General features: G+C 39.0%; 1 protein-coding gene across 6 annotated transcripts in view; it reads left to right on the forward strand.

Moving 5' to 3' along the window:
- The window catches only part of NELL2 (neural EGFL like 2), a 407393-nt gene that overhangs the window by 110618 nt on the left and 276504 nt on the right, over positions 1 to 20271 (forward strand). For all 6 annotated transcript variants that reach the window (XM_081957428.1, XM_081957430.1, XM_081957429.1 and 3 more), the window contains exons 6-9: positions 1614 to 1686; positions 1929 to 2011; positions 5010 to 5138; positions 6557 to 6659. In XM_081957428.1, the coding sequence (XP_081813554.1) occupies positions 1614 to 1686; positions 1929 to 2011; positions 5010 to 5138; positions 6557 to 6659 (388 nt within the window). The remainder of the gene's footprint in view (positions 1 to 1613; positions 1687 to 1928; positions 2012 to 5009; positions 5139 to 6556; positions 6660 to 20271) is intronic.

Consider the following 20271-nt stretch of genomic DNA (forward strand, 5'->3'; position numbering starts at 1 on the left):
GCAGCTATTCTGCGTGTAGTAGATCTATCAGAGTGAATTCACAGTGGAGTACCCTCTATTCACCCTGTTGTATATTTGCAAGGTAACCTAGTTACCTAGTAACCTAGACTGTAGTTATACTGGTCATCTCTTAGGCCTTTGCTTGATTGAGTGTTTTCTTTATGAGTGTTCACATTTTTGGAAGGAAGACAAGGCCCGTCTCTAGTTTCATTTTCTGAATTAGCCATCCCATATCTATCCATGGTTGTCCTCCCAAGTCTTTCTGTAGTATTTGGGTGACTCCTAACAAACTTTGCAAAGATTCTTTCAGGCAGTCAACCTCATTTATGACAGTTGATAAAAGTTCGTAGATTGAGTTTATATATAGCTGTATATATAGATTAAAAAAAGAAAAACCTAATTTAGTTTTGGAAGAGCTCTTTACAGCCGTTGCTGTTTCTAAGTATTAAATCCAGTATGGCTGTCCCTTTAGTTCCCTCCTCTACCTTTTGGGTGACAAAGTTGTCAGCTAGGTTGGTTAGGAACCTATTTGATTTCTCACTTGGTGCAAAATTAGTTTTCCAATTGATATCGGGTTAATTGAAGTCTCCCATTACTATTGTGTGTTTCCTACATAAGTTGGTTAGTTGATTGGCAAAAAGGATATCTATTTTTCTGCTTGATTAGGTGGCTTATAGTATACACCTATGGCCATATCATTCTTTTTTTCTTTGATGCATTCTAGGAGGTTTTCATCTTTGGTTTCATGAAATTCTGTAACAATATAGTGGTCCTTTACATATAGTACAACTCCACCTCCTCTTTTATGAGGTCTGTAGAGTTTGTATCCTTCCAGACTTGGGTTTTGTCTCACCATGTATTTTGATTGGTTGTCAGACTTTCATGGGGCCATGCAGGAATAACTTTGTAGGTTGTCTTGCGTCCCAGGCTTGGTTGAATCTTGCTGGGTGATGTAATGAAGGGGTGTTGGGCAATTTTTATTATGGCTTAATGGCTTTGTCCTGGTTTGGATCTTGAGTGAGGGCTAATCCTATCATGTCCTGAGGATGAAGGTCTTGTTTTGTAGATAAAATGACCTTTTGTCTTGTAGATAAGTTTGCGCCACTATTTCTGGGGATATTAACAAAGATGGTGGCTGCTTTCCAAGAGCATGTTTCTTTTTTTCTCATCCATGGAGGTATAATATTCTGCCTTTTAATATTTCCTGGAATATTTCATTCTTCTAGGAGAGGGGGGTGCAAACTTCCTACAGTAGTTATGTCTTATATTGCCATGTTTTATTTTAATGAATGTCTCAAAATTCAGTTAAACTCCATATTATGTCTAAATTGCTTTTAAAGTCTCTTGAAACCCTTGCAACGAAATAAGTCTTAATTACACCTTGATATTTAATCATAAATCTCAGAAAATGGTTGAATGTATAGATGTATTGATATGTGCATGCATTGCTACCTCTAATGCTACAGTAAATAAAATAGAGAAATAATGATTTCATAGAAACTGTGATTTTTGTGTACAAAAAAGTATACTAAAACTGTGACAGTTTTATATAGAATATTTTTGAGATATTATATTGCTAGGAATATAAACTTTTTTGTATCACTTTGCTACAGGGCATAATGCAAGATGTGCAATTTCTTATCATGCCTCAAGGATTTATCTCTCAGTGCCCAGATCTTAATCACAGTAAGTCCTCTAGTTTTTATGCCACAATATCCCATATGATGGATTGTTTAATTTTTTACACACCAAGATTGGTTGTTAAAATGTATTGCTCTTCAATGCAATTTGGTAGATTGAAAGGACAATCTTATGAATGTCTATAGAGTTGCTATTTGTATTAAGTTCAGTCAGCTTTCTTATGATATATTAGATTGCAATTTTTTGCTGAAAGTGCAATGGGATCAATGCAGTATTTGTAATTTCAGCATGCCCAACGTGTAACGACTTCCATGGTCTTGTGCAGAAAATAATGGAGTTGCAGGATATTTTAGCCAAAACATCTGCAAAGGTAATAAGCTCTTCAGAAGCTTTTTAGTGAGCTGAATAAATACTAACTTATTTCACAAACAACAACAAAATGATTTGAAATGCAATTTTTATGCAAATCTAAGGTTATTGAAAATCTAAGTAAAGCTTCTTTACATACAACTTAGTATTTCTTAATATATTAAGTAAAAGATTCTTTACATAGATTTTTTAGTTTTATTTTGTAATGTTCCAAAATGTTAAAAAAATATTTTTGCTCCAGGATTGTAACCAATCATATTTTTAAAAAATAGGTAATTATTATTGCATTCATTCATTGGAAGTATCCGGTAATTTACTCACACTGTCATAACATTGTTGTTGTTGCTTTAAATTGATAAAAGAAAAGACATTTTTAATATCAGTGTTCTGGAAAATGATTTTAATTTGAAATACTATTGATTCAACAAATGAATACATGATTTGTTTTTAGCATTGTTATATACACACATATATTCAAATTATTCCTAATCCTCTCGACCTCTTCTCTCCCCTTCTCTCCCTCAGCCTTGCCCCACAGAAGCCTCCCCTATCCTATCCCCTAATCTCCCTCAGCCTTGCCCCACAGAAAGCTCCCCTACCCTATCCCCTTCTCTCCCTCAGGCTTGCCACACAGAATCCTCTCCTATCCTATCCCCTTTTCTCCCTCAGGCTTGCCACACAGAATCCTATCCTATCCTATCACCTTATTTCCCTCAGGCCTCATAGAAACCTCCAGGCTTGCCACACAATTTATTTATTTATTTGTTTGTTTGTTTGTTTGTTTGTTTATATTGATATAGATAGATAGACTGATTGATAGATAAAGTTTAGAATAATTTTACTCCTTTCTAATAGTTAATTGGACATGCTACAAAATTTGAAGTGTTGAGTATAAAATTAGGTACTTGTCATAAGAGAAAATACAGCATGTTTAAATTAGTGGTCATACGAAGTTAATAATAATAATAATAATAATAATAATAATAATAATAATAATAATAATAATAATAATAATAATAATAATAATAATAATAATAATAATAGTAATAATAGTAATAATATTTTATTTGTTAGCCGCACCCTCTCCCGAAGGACTCGGGGCGGCGTACAATAAAAACACATAAAATACAAATATGGACAAAACATACACAAGAATAAAGACGTATACGTGTACGTGGAGGAGGTAGACAGATGAGTGGAAACAATTAAAATCACAATTTAAAATCCCCTAAATAAAATTACAAAATTAAAAACCCGTCAGGAGCGATATGAAATTATGGTTGAGCCAGGCCAGCTACTTGGAATAGGTGGGTCTTGAGCTTTACACGGAAGGAGCGGAGGTCAGAGGTAGTCCTAATATCCGGAGGGAGGTCATTCCACAGGGCTGGGCCCGCCACAGAGAAGGCTCTGCTCCTAGGCGCCGCCCCTCGGCACTGTCTGGTGGACGGCACCTGGAGAAGTCCCTCTCTGTGCGAGCGGATGGGTCGCAGGGATGTATGGGGCAGGATACGATCCCGCAAGTAACTAGGTCCTGAGCCATGGAGCGCTTTAAAGATCGTTATCAGGACCTTGAAACGCACCCGATAGACCACAGGAAGCCAGTGCAGCTCGCGCAGTAGAGGTGTCACATGGGAGTACCTTGTACTCCCCATAATTACCCGCGCGGCCGCATTCTGGACCAACTGTAGTCTCCGAGTGCATTTCAAGGGAAGCCCCATGTAGAGAGCGTTACAGTAGTCCAGGTGAGACGTCACCAGTGCATGAGTGACTGTGCGCAAGGCGTCCCGGTCCAATAGGGGGCGCAATTGGCACACCAGGCGAACCTGGTGGAACGCCCCCCTTGCCACGGCTGTCACATGGTCATCCATGGACAGCCGGGCATCCAGGAGGACGCCCAAATTGCGCGCCCGCTCCATGGGGGCAAGTTGTACGCCCCCGATGGCCAAAGATGGGATTAACTGGTTGAACCGGGCGGCCGGAACCCACAGCCACTCCGTCTTGGAGGGGTTGAGCTTGAGTCGGTTGTCATCCATCCAGACCCGTACGGCTTCCACACACTGGGACATCACTTTGATGGCCTCGTTGGGGTGGTTCGGGGTGGAAATGTACAGCTGAGTATCATCAGCGTACAGATGATATCCCACCCCGAAGCCACGAATGATCTCACCCAGCGGCTTCATGTATGTGTTGAACAGGAGTGGCGAGAGGACCGACCCCTGTGGCACCCCACAAGTAAGGGGGCTTAGGGTCGACCTCTGCTCCCCTGCCAACACACATTGCGTCCAGCCGGAAAGGTAGGAGCCGAACCACCGCAGAACGGTGCCCCGGACCCCTAACCCCTCCAGTCGGTGCAACAGGATACCATGGTTGATGGTATCAAAAGCCGCCGAGAAGTCTAATAGGACCAGGATAGAGGAACAACCCCTATCTCTGGCCCTCCAGAGATCATCCACCAACGCGACCAAGGCCGTCTCTGTGCTGTGCCCGGGGCGAAAGCCGGACTGGCGCGGGTCTAGATAATCATTTTCCTCCAGATGTCGTGGAAACTGATAAGCCACCACACTCTCTACAACCTTCGCCAGAAAGGGAAGGTTGGAGACAGGACGATAATTGGCCAGCTCCATAGGGTCCAGGGAAGGCTTCTTGAGCAAGGGTCTCACCACCGCCTCTTTCAAGGCGGCCGGAAGAGAACCCTCACCCAACGAAGCGTTCACTAGGCCCAGGAGCCAGTCACGTGTAACCTCCCAGGATGCCAGTACAAGCCAGGAGGGGCACGGGTCGAGTAAACATGTGGTAGGTCGCAGTCGTCCACGCAATCTGTCCAGTTAAGACCTTTTCTTAACTGCTTTCATTTTTAGCTTCACGCTAGGATCAACGTTTCTGTTTTCACATTTAGCAATATTCTTCTGCTAATTGAGATGTATTACATAGTGAGCTTAATTTGTGAAGGCAAATTTTTCTGTAGTTAACAAATCTCTTTCTGTGAAACGTCTATCTAGCTATCCCGAGCGGAGCAGAGGATGAATAAGTTGAATCAGTGCTATTGTGAAAGAACCTGTACTATGAAGGGCATCAGCTACAGAGAATTTGAATCTTGGACAGATGGCTGTAAGAACTGCACTTGCATGGTATGAGTGTAAACTTTAAGAAAATCAAGGACCTAATTATGTATTAAAATATTTATGTATTTTGATCAAAAATAATTATCAGACCAAATCACTTAAAAGCAAAAGAAATCATAGGGGCCTAAAAAAAGTTGCAAGATCCATAATTAGGCCAACTAGTGTTATAAATCATATGCATACTGTCTTGTTTTCTACAACAAAATAAATTTGCATAAATTTTTACACATTTTATTTACATTATATACTTTCTCTTTCTCTTTTTTGTACTTTCTCTTTTAAAATGCTTTAGATGAAATAGAGCTGTAATTGTCAATAACATTCTAATGTTGGGAAATAATAGGATAAGCAAAAGTATTACCCTTCCAGTCTGTTCACCCTGTGGCTGATTTTTGTTTTTGTTTTATAGCTTTTATATGTGTTCCCAATTCACAACCCATGACTTGGGTAGCACAGAAAGAACCAATAACAAAAATAAGACAAAATAACTATATAGGTACAAAGTATAACTATTAAAATGCCAACAGGGACTCAAATGTGTTAAATATTACCAGAAGGGAACTCATTCTAAACCAAATGCTTGAGGAAATAGCCTGAGCTTCTCTGTTACAATGAATACAATATGTGGTCGGAATATATCAAAATATGGCTAAATCTTATAGAAAGTAGAAAGTTGAATGAAAGGTTAATAAAGCAAAGAGATAAGTGTAACAAAATCAGTTTATTTCAGTAGAACATACCCACTTCACTAGATTAGGAAGTTGGCTCATTACATTTGATTTTAACAGAACTATACAATTATTATTAATCATTTTAGAACAGGGTATTTCAAATAAATTTACATGATGATATTACTAAAACATTCCATTGGTGAAGCTGGCTACTCTCATCTACATTCTGTTCTACTTGCTTTTCTCCAAGAGATTTACATTTTAGAGCTGGTGCTTTATTTTTTCAAATTATTAGTTGACTTCTTATCTAAAAAGATGCTTTATAAGAACTTTATAGCTGCACACACTTATTCAGCAATTTATAAACAGAGTAGAGAAATGCAAAGACACAGATGCAGAAGTAGATAAGATAGATATAACAGTTCATTTGTGGAAGTTACACCATAATTTGAAAGACTTTGATTTATGAAAATTTTTTACTGAAACATAATAGTCAGTAATCTTCCAAGTTACAGTACAATACAGCATCTTGAATGAAAATAACAGGATTTGGAACATCTTTAGGAACAATTGAAATGGTTTATCAGAAATTTAAATTACCTTAAAATGTGTTTCTCCTTCATAATTATTGTTGTATATAAGACATGATATGTTTTAAAGAATCTGTGTCTTCAACTATCCAGTTTTCTTTATTTGGAAAATTAATAGACTAGGTTCTGGCAATGATTTTTAAAATAAACTTTTGTTTTTTAGAATGGTACTATCCAATGTGAAAGATTGATTTGCCCAGTTTTTGATTGTCTTCCTAATTCTGCGCCTGCATATGTTGATGGCAAGTGCTGCAAGAGATGTCAACGTAAGTCTTTAGATTTTTTAATATATAAAATTCATTGTTCCATATTGCAGTATGTACAACCTTTCATTTCTATGCATTTGTCTTAGGTTTTCACCACTAAAACAGAGTGTAATGTTATTGTTAATGAGTTTGGTACCAAATGTTCACAATGAACATTTATAGATGTTACATTTAGAGAAAATGTAGGCAGTTCAGCCAAGCTTAAAATTAAATGGAACATTTATCATGTATCATTTCCAATGGGGTTCTGGTTATAACAGATCCATTGAACATCAGAATTTTCTTAAAGGAAGTTGTCCAGAAGAAATTATATATCATGAAATTTAGATACCATATTTTTTGGAGTATAAGACGCACTTCCCCACTTTAAAAGAGGGGAATTTAAAAGAGGGGAAAATTTGGGTGTGTGTTATACATCGAATGTAGCCCCATACACCTGCCCCACTCTTTGGCCTGTGCCTCCCAGCAATTTACCTTCTTACAGCAAACAGGGAAAATGGGGCTTGCGCAGGCAACAATAGGTTATCCCTGCAGCCTGAAACAGCTGATGATCGGGAGACCTGTGTTGAAATTGAAAGTGAAACTTGCTGTTTGCTGCACAGAGGCAAATTGCTGGGAGGCAGATGCAGATTTTTTTTCTTGTGCTAATCAGGCAGTTTGTTTTTTGCTGCAAAGAGGTGAGTCAATAACTATAAATGCTTATAGAATGTTCAAATTATTAGACTTATTTTTTAAAGACTGCTTTATTATTGTTCTAGACAACTTAACAAAATGAAAAAGCTTTTTAAAATAAATGGTTGATCTGAAGATGCCCAGTGCTATTGTATCTTCTTTTAAATAGCAGAGAATAACGTATACTTCCAGAAAGCCACATCAATTTTAACAGCTTCTGTCCAAGTATAGTCTGAAATGTAACAGTGTCCTGTTGTCTAATTAGACCCTGACTTAGTCATGTTTGGAGTAGATCTATTTAAATAATTGGGAGGAGTTAATGTGACTACATTTAAGAAAACTTTCTGGCATTAATATACTGCAATAATGTACATTTCTCAAATTCTTTGCTATTTCTATGGGTCAGGCACACATGCACAGAAATACGCCACAGTGTATATTGTCTGTACTGTTTGCTGCTTGTTGCAAGGAAGCCAATTGCTGGGAGGCAGAGGCAGAATTTTTTCCCTTGTTTTCCTCCCCAAAAGCTAAATTTTATACTTCAGAGTGTCTTATACTCTGAAAAATATAATATCTACCAGGTTCATTCCTTACAGTTGACAAAGCTTTGTCTATTAGTCTTTAATATGCAGAACAACTTGCTAGTCATTAAGCATTTTTCCTGTAATTTATGTTATCTCTGTATGCATATGTGAGGTATAGAATGCTTTAGGAATGGGATAATAATGTTAGTTATTTGAGGACTTCTGGGGTGATGTCACACTGGTGCAGTTACAGGAGAATGAGACTCCATTCTCCTTATCTGAATTTTCATGTCTGGAGGCCAGCAACAGCAAAGCTGGGCCTTGGAGCGGACAGCGATAGAGAGGGGGAATTCCAGGGGTGACGGAGAGAAGAGTGATCTCCCGTTGCGAAGGGTGGAATCCCTGAAATCCAACACAGAAGAGATCAGCTGTCATGGCTTGATGCAGAGCTGTGACAGCTTGATTAATGGTGGAGGAAACAAAAAGTGAGAAGCGGCAAGAAGTATCCGTGGACAGTGCTAAAACAAAGTGAAACTCCGAGACACTTCTCCAAGTTGGTGGGATTTACAATAGAGCAATTAAGGGACTTTCCAAAGAGGGGAGAGCGGCACCTGAGTGGTGATGAGCAGAAGGAGGAAGAAGATGAAACCAGCACAGAATCGGTAGAGAGTGAAAGTGATTATGGTTGCTGAGTTGAGAAATTCTACTGATTTATGAGACTGGATCTGCAGTGATATAGATTGAGAGTTTTGTGTGGGTGGTGAACAGATTGGGAAAGAAGGAAAGAACAGACCCTTTTTGCAATAGAAGAGACAGAAGTGGAAGAAAACAAAAAGAAAGGACAGTGACTGAAATTTGAGGGCAGCGGTCATTTTGAACAGGGAACAGGGAAGTTGCAAGGAAGTAAAGAGATCAAGGAATAAGAACTGTGGTGTTATCAACAAAGGACTTTGGATTGGACCCATTTACAACCAGCTTTGTATACTTCACGTATCTTTACATTATTTATGGTATTTAAATATTGTTATATTTATCACAGTGATCTTTAGCTCTAAGAATTTAATACTTTATAAACTATACATTTTATATATTTTATATATTTATACTCTACATATATTTAATATAGATTCAAGCATATTTAAAACAGGATAGAATTTATAGCCACTTCCTTTATTACTGCATATTGGAAAATCTATTTAGCTTTAAAACCAGAATTGTAGATTAATAGTAACCTCTAATTAATTAATCGATTGCGCATACCAATTTATGTATTTATGATTTTTATATATTTACTATATAGTAAAAAAAGTGTAATAGACTATTTAACAACTTATAGATATTATATTTATTTACTAGCTGTATCCGGCCATGCATTGCTGTGGCCCAGTCTGGTTAAATGGAAAAGAAAGAAAAGAGTAAGCGCAAGTTTCTAATATGTTTAATTTCATAATGCTTGTGGGTATACAATATTTTTTATTGATCCATTGTCTGTGCAAATATAGAGATTGTCTGGTTTGCCGACTCTAGAACATGCAACATATAATTGTCCATGTGAAAAACAATTTTCAATTGCTGGAAAGACATTGGACCGGGCACATTTACCAAAAGCATACGAAGAAAGAAACATTCCCAGGGTGGTTCCCTCCGGGCAGGGCCATGCCATTACCAGCAGTGGCAAGGTTCGTGAGGGTCTTGCCACCTGGCGGGCCCTGCCACTCGCTGCACTGGCCACGGCTCCCCCAGGAGAGGAATGGAAGTGAGCCACGGCGGCCCCTGCAAGAGCCGCCACGGAGGACGCTCCCACAGGACCTGACCTGGCACCTTCCAAGCTCCCCGCAATGGGTAGCCTCCGGAACGATGGGCTGGATGGGGCCCCTCCAGACCCCAGCATGGGAGGGAGGCTGGGAGTGTCTCCCATGGGCGTAGTGGGGCAGCAGGTGGGTGCTGCTGTTGGTCAGGCCCCGAGGCTGCTGGGCTGGGCAAGGCTGGTTGGGGGAGACGGTGTCGTGGTTGTCGGCCTCGTGGAAGTTGTTGAGTGTCTCCTCAGAGGAGCTACCCTTGGGCTCCCCCAAGTCAGTGGCCCGGGAGAGCGAGATGTCCAGGATCTTGGAGGAGGAGAGGTCCTCGGTGTGCGACTTGTCCAGGTCATCGTAGCTCTCCGTGACTTCGGCGATGCTGTTGTTGGAGCTGAGACTGGCCGAGATCTGCGCTGTGGTCATGCTGGTGATTTGGAAGCTGCTCTTCTTCTTCAACTGAGTGCCTGCCAGACCCCCGACGCCTCCTCCTCCCTGCGAGAGCAGCGCCAGGCTCTGCGGTGGAGATGCCCCAGGAGGGCAGGAGGAGACCAAGATGGAGGCGGCATCGGAAGCCAGGGGAGGCGGCATCGGCTGGGCCAGCAGGTCGGGCAGGAAGTCCTCCAAGCCGGTGCTGCTGCTGCTGCTGCCGGCCCACCAAGGCAGCATCATGGGCTGCGCCATCTTCTTCCTCTCCCGCGCCTCTGCCGCTGAATCAGGCTGCTGTGGCTGCTGCTGCATTGGGGCCGGCGGAAGGCCCGATGCTGCCACTAACGACGACACCTCCCTCAGGCGCCGGCCCAGCTGGGCTGAGGAGAGAAGAAGGTGGCTGCCACCCCCACCCAGCTTCCCTTAGTGGCGGCGGCAAGAGGAGGTGGCCAGCGTCCCTTGAGGAGGAGGAGGAGGAGGAGGAGGAAGAAGGACGTGATCCAACCCCCGCCAGCTGCAGCCCCATCCAGAGATGCTGCCACCGTTGCAGCTACAACCTCACAGGGCACCAAGCGGGCGCCCCAGTCCCACTGCGCCTCAGGCTGACACTGCTGCTGCTGCTGCCTCCCCCATCAGAGCCGCCTTGGCGATGCCATAGCTGGCTCACTGTGAGAGGGTGGTGGAGAGCACGCGTTGCCATCCGGGCTGAGGAGATGCTCTGCCTCCACCTCCTCTGGAGCTCCACTGGGCTGGGCGGGGGGAGGCTGGCTTAAGGGCGGGGGGAGGTGGCCGAGGGATGGCGTAGGCACTGCCCCGCCTCAGACAGCAAAGGCCCAGCGGGAGGAGAGGGGAGAAAAGCATATTTTTACATGTCACAGGTGTGACATCTATATAATATACATATATAAAAACATGCACATATTCGAATGCAATGTTGTGTCAAAATTTCAAAGCAATCGGTGAAGAACTTTCGGAGATATATTTTTATTTATATAGATTTTTCTCCTCTCTCTCTCTTCCTTTAATACAGTTAAGTTAAGTTAGGACAATTTATAATAATTAACTACAAATATAATAATTTATAATTATGATTTACTTATGTAACTGTCTATATAACTGTATATTAATGATTGGATTTAATCAGTGACTTGTATTACATTACTATTGTTATATATCAAATTAAAAAAGAGGATAGGAGAAGGGACAGTGACTATGGAAAGACCTAGAGTGAAAGATTGAAAACTTATGGTACTGTGGAATAATTTTTTCCAAAAGCTAAAAATGTCAAACACATCCACAGTTACCAAAACTGCAAAGATAACACTACCAATGATAGCCTCTCCAGCAGGACAGAAGTCAACAACGGACATGCCGAGCAGTGAAAAACCAGGATCTACACCAACTCTACAAAGCCTACAAGCCTCATTAAACATGATCCAGGAATTTATGATAAAAACACAAGAATCAATAACCAACAACCATGAGGTAATGAAAGGTGATCTAGGGGAAGTGAAAGAAGATATAAAGAAGCTGGATGATAGAATGGGGCAGATACAGGAAACAATAGCCAAAAATGAGCAGAAAATAAAACTGGCATAAGCAAGGACAGAACAAACTGAAAAGAAATTGGAAGCAACAGAAGAATGACTGACAGCAGTCAAAAAAGAACTGGAGGAGGCAATAGTCCATTTAGAATTGGAAAGATCCTCTTTCTATTTAAGATTTCATAGCAGAGACAAAAGATGAGGACCTACCAAAACTCATGATGGAACTTCTAGCTGAGCCACTGCAAATGGACAAAAGTGAACTGCGGAGTAATATCAATGAAATCTACAGAGCGCAAACTAATTATGCACAAAGACACAGGTTGCCCCGTGAAATACATATAAGATTTGCAAAAAAAACGGTGTCAGAGATGAAATCTACAAAAAGAACAAGAGATGAACAGCTGATCCATAAAGGAAAAGAAGTCATAACCCTCAAACAGATACCAAAGAGAATCAGAGAGCAAAGAAGGACTGATAAAATATAAAATAATGTTACATTGGTTGATACCGGAAGGCATGTTAATATCCTGGCAAGACAAGAAAATAAGGATTGACACCGTAGAGAAAGCCTGGGAATTCTATGAACACTATATAGAGGGTGAATCAGACAGCAGAGAGGAGTTGGAAACCCAAAGCCAAGAGTGTCAGGGGAAAATTTCACCCTGAGCTAACGAGGTCTAGAATCGATGGCTTTCCAAACAGCATATCTTCAGAAAAAGCTAAAATAAAAATCCAAGAACATGTTCTAATAAAAACAAACTTTAATATGAAAATAAGAAAATAAACAAATCTATCTAATTGTTACATTTTGGCAAAAGCAATTATCGTCCACCTTCTTGGCAGACGAACAGAAGATCAAAAGTAAAGAAGTCTCTGGAATGTGTGATGTATATGAAAGAAGCATGCGCAGTAAATCATTGCTGATAAGGGCCTATGACCTGCGCAGTAACTTTTTCAGTTCAACTAGCAAACAATTAACGCAGTGACACCCCTTCTTTTGCTAGTTGGGCTGATGTCATCAAATTATCAAATAAGGCATATCTTATTTCGCAGATACTCGTGTTGTGCTGCTGAAAGTGGTTTGTTGAGCATGTCAGCAATCTGATCATGTGTAGAAACATATTGCAATTTAACAAAACCTTGCTTAACTAATTGCTTTGTGTTTTGATAATGAATGTCAATGTGTCTGGACCTAGAACCTGTAAAATGTGACTCAGAAATATAAACCACCGATTCATTATCTTCCATCATGGTGATTGGTCGAATCGGACGTGTCCAGATATCTGTGATCAAAGCATCAAACCATGGTAGAGAATTACAAGCATCTGAAACACAATGTCAGGCCTATAGTTATGTTCTTTTTAGGAGCTTTGGCCTGCCACACTTTCTTACAATTTCCTATGCTGTTTCATTAGTGTAGTAGTTGGGAGGGGGGAATAGAAAGGAGTAGGATTGTGGAATGTATGTTGACATTCTTTTATAGAAGCCAAGGTCATCTTTTGTCTCCGCACCTCGACACCTGACCGGAAGCAGAGGGGTGTAGATGCCAGCGTGGAAGATGATGATTGGAACATGTGATGGATTTGTGGGTGTGGGGATAGATCATGAACTTTCAACTGGGTGGAATTCCAGGATGCAAATCAGAGTTGGAATTCCATAGAGGTGCTAACTTGCCTGTAGAATAAATTGGACCTTTTTTTAAAAATTGTTTTAATTAGACAGATAACACACACAAAAAACACTCTTCAATACATCTTCCAGCTAGCATGTCGATTGGTTACATTTGAGTTCCGTGCATTACTACAATCATTCTTTATACTTCATTCAAATTAAGTTGTGCATTTTAAATCAAAGAATATACCAACATTCTCCTTTAACTACATTTGTTTGAAAGTACTTTTATCCAAAATCATTCGTATTTATATTATTCAATGAATAAACATTTTAACACCAACAACAATCTATAAGAGCTACCACATTCTGCTTATTTATCGCCTAGGGTTCCTATTTCTTTTCACCATCCACCTATACCATTTATCCCATATCTGATAGAATTCTGATTCTTCTTTTCCCTGGATTTCTTTAGTTAGTTTGTCCATTTTGGCACAGTCCATCACCTTTCTTATTATTTCCTCTTCATTTGGAGTTAGCTTGTTTTTCCATTTCTGGGCATAGGCAATCCTTGCCGCCGTTATTATATGCAATATTAAGTTCTGGGTTTCTTTTTTGTATTTTGTAGGCAGTAATCCTAATAAGAAAATTTCTGGTTTCCAATCTATTTTAACTCCCGTTATTGCCTCCAGCCACTTTTGGATCTTTTTCCAAAACTTTTTAGCCTCCTCACAGGTCCACCATAGGTGGTAGTATGTTCCGTGTATTGATTCGCATTTCCAACATTTTGGGGATGTATTTGCAGATATTTTACCTAACCTTGTTGGTGCTAGGTGCCATCTATAAAACATTTTATACTGGTTTTCCTTATATGCGACCGAGAGTGTTATTTTAAAGTTTGTTCCCCAAAATTTTTCCCATTTGTCTAATTCAATATTGTGTCCAAAGTTCTGTGCCCATTTTATCATTTGTTCTTTCACAATTTCCTCTTCCATTTTGTATTTCAGGAGAAATTTATAAATTCTCCCTATCAGTTTTCTATCTGGGCTTTGGATGATTTTATCCAATTCGTGTGATTCTGTTTCAATGTCATATAATTTGGTATCATTATTGTATTTAGTTTTGATTTGCAAGTAGGTTAACCAGTCCACTTTCATGTTCCGTTCTGCCAATTCTTCAACTGTTTTTAAGTTTCCCTGTCTATCAATTAAGTCTCTATATCTTAGTATTTTGCTCCAATCTATAAAATTTGGGTGAGTCGTCCTTTCTGTTAGTGATAGCCAATTCGAGATTTTCACGTAATGGATTTTTTTTTATTCTGAGCCATTTTTGCAATAACGCTCTTCTAATTAAATGTTTTTGAAAGTATTTGTGTGTTTTATTTTTATCATCCCATAGGAAAGTGTGCCAGCCTGCTTGCAAATCATGGCCTTCCAGGGTCAAAATTCTTTTATTCTTTAGCTCTATCCAATCCTTCACCCATGTTATTGATACTGCCAATGCGTATAAATCCCAATTTGGTAATGCTAAACCTCCCCTCTCTTTGCTGTCCTTCAATGACTTTAGTTTGATCCTCGCTTTTCGTACCTGCCAAATAAACCTAGTGGTTATGTTATTTAATTCTTGAAAGAATTTTTTACCTGGGTTAATAGTTGTGGCTTGTAACAGGAATAAGATTCTTGGTAAAATATTCATTTTGATTGTCGCTATGTGTCCCATGAGTGATAGTTGAATATTTTTCCAATTTTCTAAGTCTTTCTTTATTTGTATCACTAATTTGTTATAGTTATCATCTTTAATTGTGGAACATTTTGCCGACACCCAGATCCCCAGGTATTTTACTTTCTTAGCTATTTGCATATTGGTTATTATTTCCAGTTCCGCTTTTTGTTTTTTGGTCATGTTTTTGGTTATCATTTTTGTTTTGTTTTTATTGATCTTTAATCCTGCTACTTCGCCGTATTCTTCTAATTTTTGAATTAACTTCCGACTAGAATCCAAAGGGTCCTCTAGTACAAATACTAAGTCGTCGGCATAGGCTTGTGCCTTATATTCTTCATTTTTGAGTCTTAGACCTTTTATTCCCTGGTCCTTCCGGATTTCATTTAGTAAGATTTCCAAAGTCAGTATGAACAGCAAAGGAGAGAGGGGGCATCCCTGTCTGACTCCCTTTTTTATTTCGATCTTCTCTGTTAGTTCTCCATTCATCAGAACTTTGGCTGTCTGGTTATTATAAAATCCTTCTATCATTTTTATAAATTTTTCACCAAATTTCATCTCATCCAAAACTGTTATTATAAATTTCCAAACTACATTGTCAAATGCTTTTTGTGCATCAAGGAAAACCAGTACCATTTGTTTTTCTGGGTGTGCCTCATAATACTCTATTATGTCTAAGATGATTCTCGTATTATTTCTGATGTGTCTGTGAGGTAGGAATCCGTTTTGGTCTGGGTGTATTCGTTCATTTAAAACTTGTTTGATTCTTCCTGCCATAATTGCTGCAAATATTTTATAGTCAGAATTTAATAATGAAATTGGTCTGTAATTTTGAATTTCTTGTTGGCTGGGTTCTTTTGGGATTAACGAAATTATTGCTTCTGTCCATGTTTCTGGTATCTTGGCTTTTCCTAAGATTTCATTAAACATGTCTACCCCTAATTCTTCCAATATTATTTTATCATTTTTGTATAGTTCCGCCGGTATTCCATCTGGTCCTGGTGTTTTATTACTTTTCTGGTTTTTCAGAGCTGATTCCACTTCGGCTAACGTTATTGGCCTGTTTATCAACTCCCTTTGCTCTTTTGAGATTGGGTTTATCTTTGCTTTAAGTAATGCCTTATTTTATTTTCCTCCATACTGTCTTGTGTGTATAATTTTGTGAAGTATTTATGTATAATTTTCTTCTTTTCTTCTGCTTTGTATTGAATTGTTCCCTTCTCGTCTTTCAATTGGTATATCATCCTTTTTTCTCTTTCATTCTTCAGTCTGTATGCCAGCCATCGTTCCGGTTTATTGGCTTGTTCAAAATAGCTTTGTCTGGCTGCTTTAATTTTTTGTGCTAATTCCTTTTGATTTATTAGGTTGAGCTTATGTTTGATTATCTCTCTTTATTCTTTTTTCTTTTTATTCTTTGGGTCTTTCTGGAGTTCATCTTCGGCTTCCATGAGTTCCCTTTGCATACTTTCTTGTTGCTTTTTTGTTTTCTAGCTTTTCTTGCCATATAGGCAATCGTAAGGCCTCTTATGTATGCTTTCATAGTGTCCCAGATATTTTGAATTGAGGTATCTTCTTTTATTTATTCTAAAAAATTGTTTTAGTTCTTTCTCCAGCATTTGGGTGTATTCTATTTCATTTATGATGCTTGAACTCATCATCCATCTTTTTCTTCTTCTTTGACCTTTCTATCTTAATTTTATTGGATTATGATCAGCCCACTCATTTGGTTCTATTTCAATTTCATCTACTTGATTGCATAGTCCGGATGAGATCCAAGCCATGTCAATTCTTGATAGTGACTGATGGGGGTTCGAGTAAAAGGTATATTGCTTTCTTGTTTGGTGCCTTTCTCTCCAAATGTCGTGTAATTTGTATTCGGTTGCCATCTCAAAGAAGGCTTTGGGCAGCATATTTTTTTGTTTTGTTTTTCTTTTTGCTTTCATTGTCCATTTTCTTGTCCGCTATTGCATTATAGTCCCCAATTAAGCAAATATTTTCGTATTCTAATTCGTTTATTTTGTTGTGTAGTTTCCTGTAAAATTCCTCTTGTTTCTGATTTGGTGCATATATGACTATTAATAGTATCGGTTTTTCTGTTGTCTCTAATTCAATCATTAGTATCCTACCTTCTTCATCAGCGTAGACTTCTTTGGAATTTATTTTTTCCTTTATGTAGGTTGCTATCCCTCTTTTTTTTTTCTGCTAGTGTTGCGTATAATTTCCCTAGTTTTTTATTTTCCAATAAGTTCTTATGGTCCCTTTTAATATGCACTTCCTGTATGCAGATTATATCTACCTTTAGTTTCTTCAGTTTGTTAAACATCTGCACTCTTTTTTTTGGTGCGTTCAATCCATTCAAGTTTAATGAGATAACTGTTATTTCCTGGTCCATCCTTAGATGGGGTTTTTCTTGTTACTTCTAGTTTGTATCTGACTCTTCCCTCTCGCACCTTCCTTTTCTGCTCTCTCTCTTTCTTGCCTCTGTTCTTCTTTCCTGTTTCTTTCTTTATATTCTGATGTTTCTTCCTCTTGGCCTCGCCTTCCCCTTTCTGGCTCCTCTTTACTTCCTTGTTCTTCTTCCCCTGTACAGTATTTTTCATAAAATTCCTGCGCTTCCTCTATATTCTCTATCTTATATCTTTTCCCTTGCCATGTCACCAGTACCCCTTCTGGTATCAGCCATCTGTACATTATTCTGTTTTTATTTAACTGGTTTGTTAGGAATTGGTATTGTCTACGACGTTCACGAATTCTCCGTGGAATCTGATTAAGCGTGATCAACTCTTTTCCCTGGTATGTAAACGTCCCTTCTCTGGTTTTTTTGTATATCTCATCTCTGTTTTTTTTTTTTGTTTTTTTTTGGCAAACCTTACATGTACTTCTCTTGGGAGCCTGTGTCTTCTGGCATAATTAGTATGGACTCGATAGGTTTCATCAATATCTCCTCTCAACTCGTGTTCTGTTCTCTGTAGCATTTCTGCAAAAATCTCAGTCATCTTAACTTTCAGAAATTCCTCCTTCTCTTCCGGTATGTTTTGGAATCTTAAATAGAATGCAGCTCTTTCATTTTCAAGTCGCATTATTGATAACTCTAATTCTTTATTCAATTGTCTATATTCTAGCTCCATTTTTTCCACCTTCTGGTCTGTTTGTTCTATTTTTGTTTCAATGTTCTGGATTTTCTGCTCATTGATTGCTAATGCAGTCTGTATCTTTTCGATCTTATCATCCACGGTTTTAATATCTCCTTTTAGTTCTCCTATTTCATTTTTCACTTCTTCATGATTCCTCCTTGTCTCTTCATGATTTGCAGCTGTCACTCCTTGGTTATTAATAAGTGTCTCTTGTATCGTTTGGAGTATTAATTGCATACTTTGCAAAGTTGGTGTTGGCCCTGTTGTTTCTGCCATCTTTCCACCTTTCTCCAGACCTAGTGCGCTCTCAATCGATCTTTGGTTGAGGAGGGAGGTGTTGCCATAGTCGTATTAGCTGTGGTTTTTTTAATTACCTTTCCTGAGGTTGCCATTTTTATCCCCCTAATTATCCTTGTCCACACTTGCATATAAGTTCCACTTAGCTTCTACTTTATCCACCTTATCAATGTTATCAGACTTACCAATTTTATCACTAAATTTTCTATCTCAATATTTAGTAATAATCTTCCTTAATATCACGTTTCAATATCTACACATTCCTATGTATTATTCCATTCTATTTAAATCCTTAATTATCATATATCTTAACGTTAAATTCACACAGTTTTTTTATACAGATTAATATCTCTCCAGTGTAACAGTTATAAGGGTAATAGGTAATAAAAGGTTACTGATTTTTCCAGACCGCAGGTTCCTGTTTTGATCCACTAGATGTCACCCTCTATTCAGTATCCGTGTTAGTATCAGTCAGTTAATATCACCAGTCCAGCTGTCAGGGTAAGTAAAGGTGGGGCCCTCTGATCCAGAAGAGCAATAAAGAAAAAGTCAGCAAATCCACAACCAGCCCCAATGATGAACAGTTCTTTTGTACTTTCCAGGTCTTTTCAAAAATTCCCAGTCCTATTTATCCATGCCGGGATTTCGCTTCCTCCTCTGGGCTGTTTAGTTCAAGTTATTTACACTGGCAATTCACAGATCAGCTCTCACAGCTTTTCAGCAAAAGTCTGATAAAAATCCCCTTCTCAGAGCTTCCTTCTTTCCAGCTCACCTTTCTGCCCGGCGTGAGTTGTTGTTTCTCTCTTCTTTAGGTTGTAGTAATGGCTACCTCTGTCCCAGCTGTTCTAAATACTTGCTTCCTTCTTATGCGGTCGCCATTGCTCTGTCCTGACAAAGTGGCAGGGTGCTTCTTCGTCCATTTAGTGGGTTTCTCCTGCCGCTGGGAGGATTTGCCTTATCGTCCCAGCGTCTTCAGAGTTTCCCCCTTAATCTGTTGGTCCCTACAGGATCGACAGCACTCAAATATGAGCCCAAGCGAAGAAGTTGGCGATAAAGATCAGGAGAGCTCCCGTTCCTCAATTCCAGACACGCTGACGTCACCACAGGAAGTCTAAATTGGACCTTTAAGGATGTTTTTGCCTTGGACAATGATTTAATTCTGCATGGTATTTAGAACCCTAACACACAGGCATATTCAGCTTCAGTAGATGAACATGAAACAAAACTCTGTTTTCTCACTTGCCAGTAAACAGGACATCCATTCAGGAACATCATGTAACAAAAAGTACTTTTGCGTGATTTCTTATCACTTGCCCAATCAGAATCTGCATAACAACATAACTTTGCATGATCGGTATGTGTTGGTTCTAGCAATAACTTCATGTGTTTACTGTGTTTCAGGTATTTCAATAACTTCTTAATGCATGTCCAATGAAATTGTGTTGCCTTACCTACGTGTCATGATAAAAGATTAACACTAAGTGCAATGTCAGGTCTGGTCCAACTACTAATGTACAATAGTGACCCAATGACTGAACGATATAGTGTTTAGTCCTCGAATTCAGGACTTGGTTCATGTGTTAAGTTGTGAAAATCTGTTTGCATGGGTGTCTTTGTTGCGTTATCATCTTTCATGTTGCAATGATGCAAAATGTGGTCAATTTTCTCCTCTTGTGAAAGACTAAACCCCTTCTGTGTTTTTTCAATCTGAACACCTAAATAAGTGCTAATGTGTCCTAAAGATTTCAGTGTGAAGTATCTCTGCAAACATTTTGCAAAAATCTCACTCATTTTCTTATTTGGACCAATATAAACAATATCATCAACATAAACAAGAATTATCTCATATGCATTGTTAGATCTTTTTGTGAACAAGCATTCATCAG

This window comes from Natrix helvetica (assembly GCF_964273705.1).
Source record: "Natrix helvetica genome assembly, chromosome: 6".
NCBI classification, from domain to species: Eukaryota; Metazoa; Chordata; class Lepidosauria; order Squamata; family Natricidae; genus Natrix; species Natrix helvetica.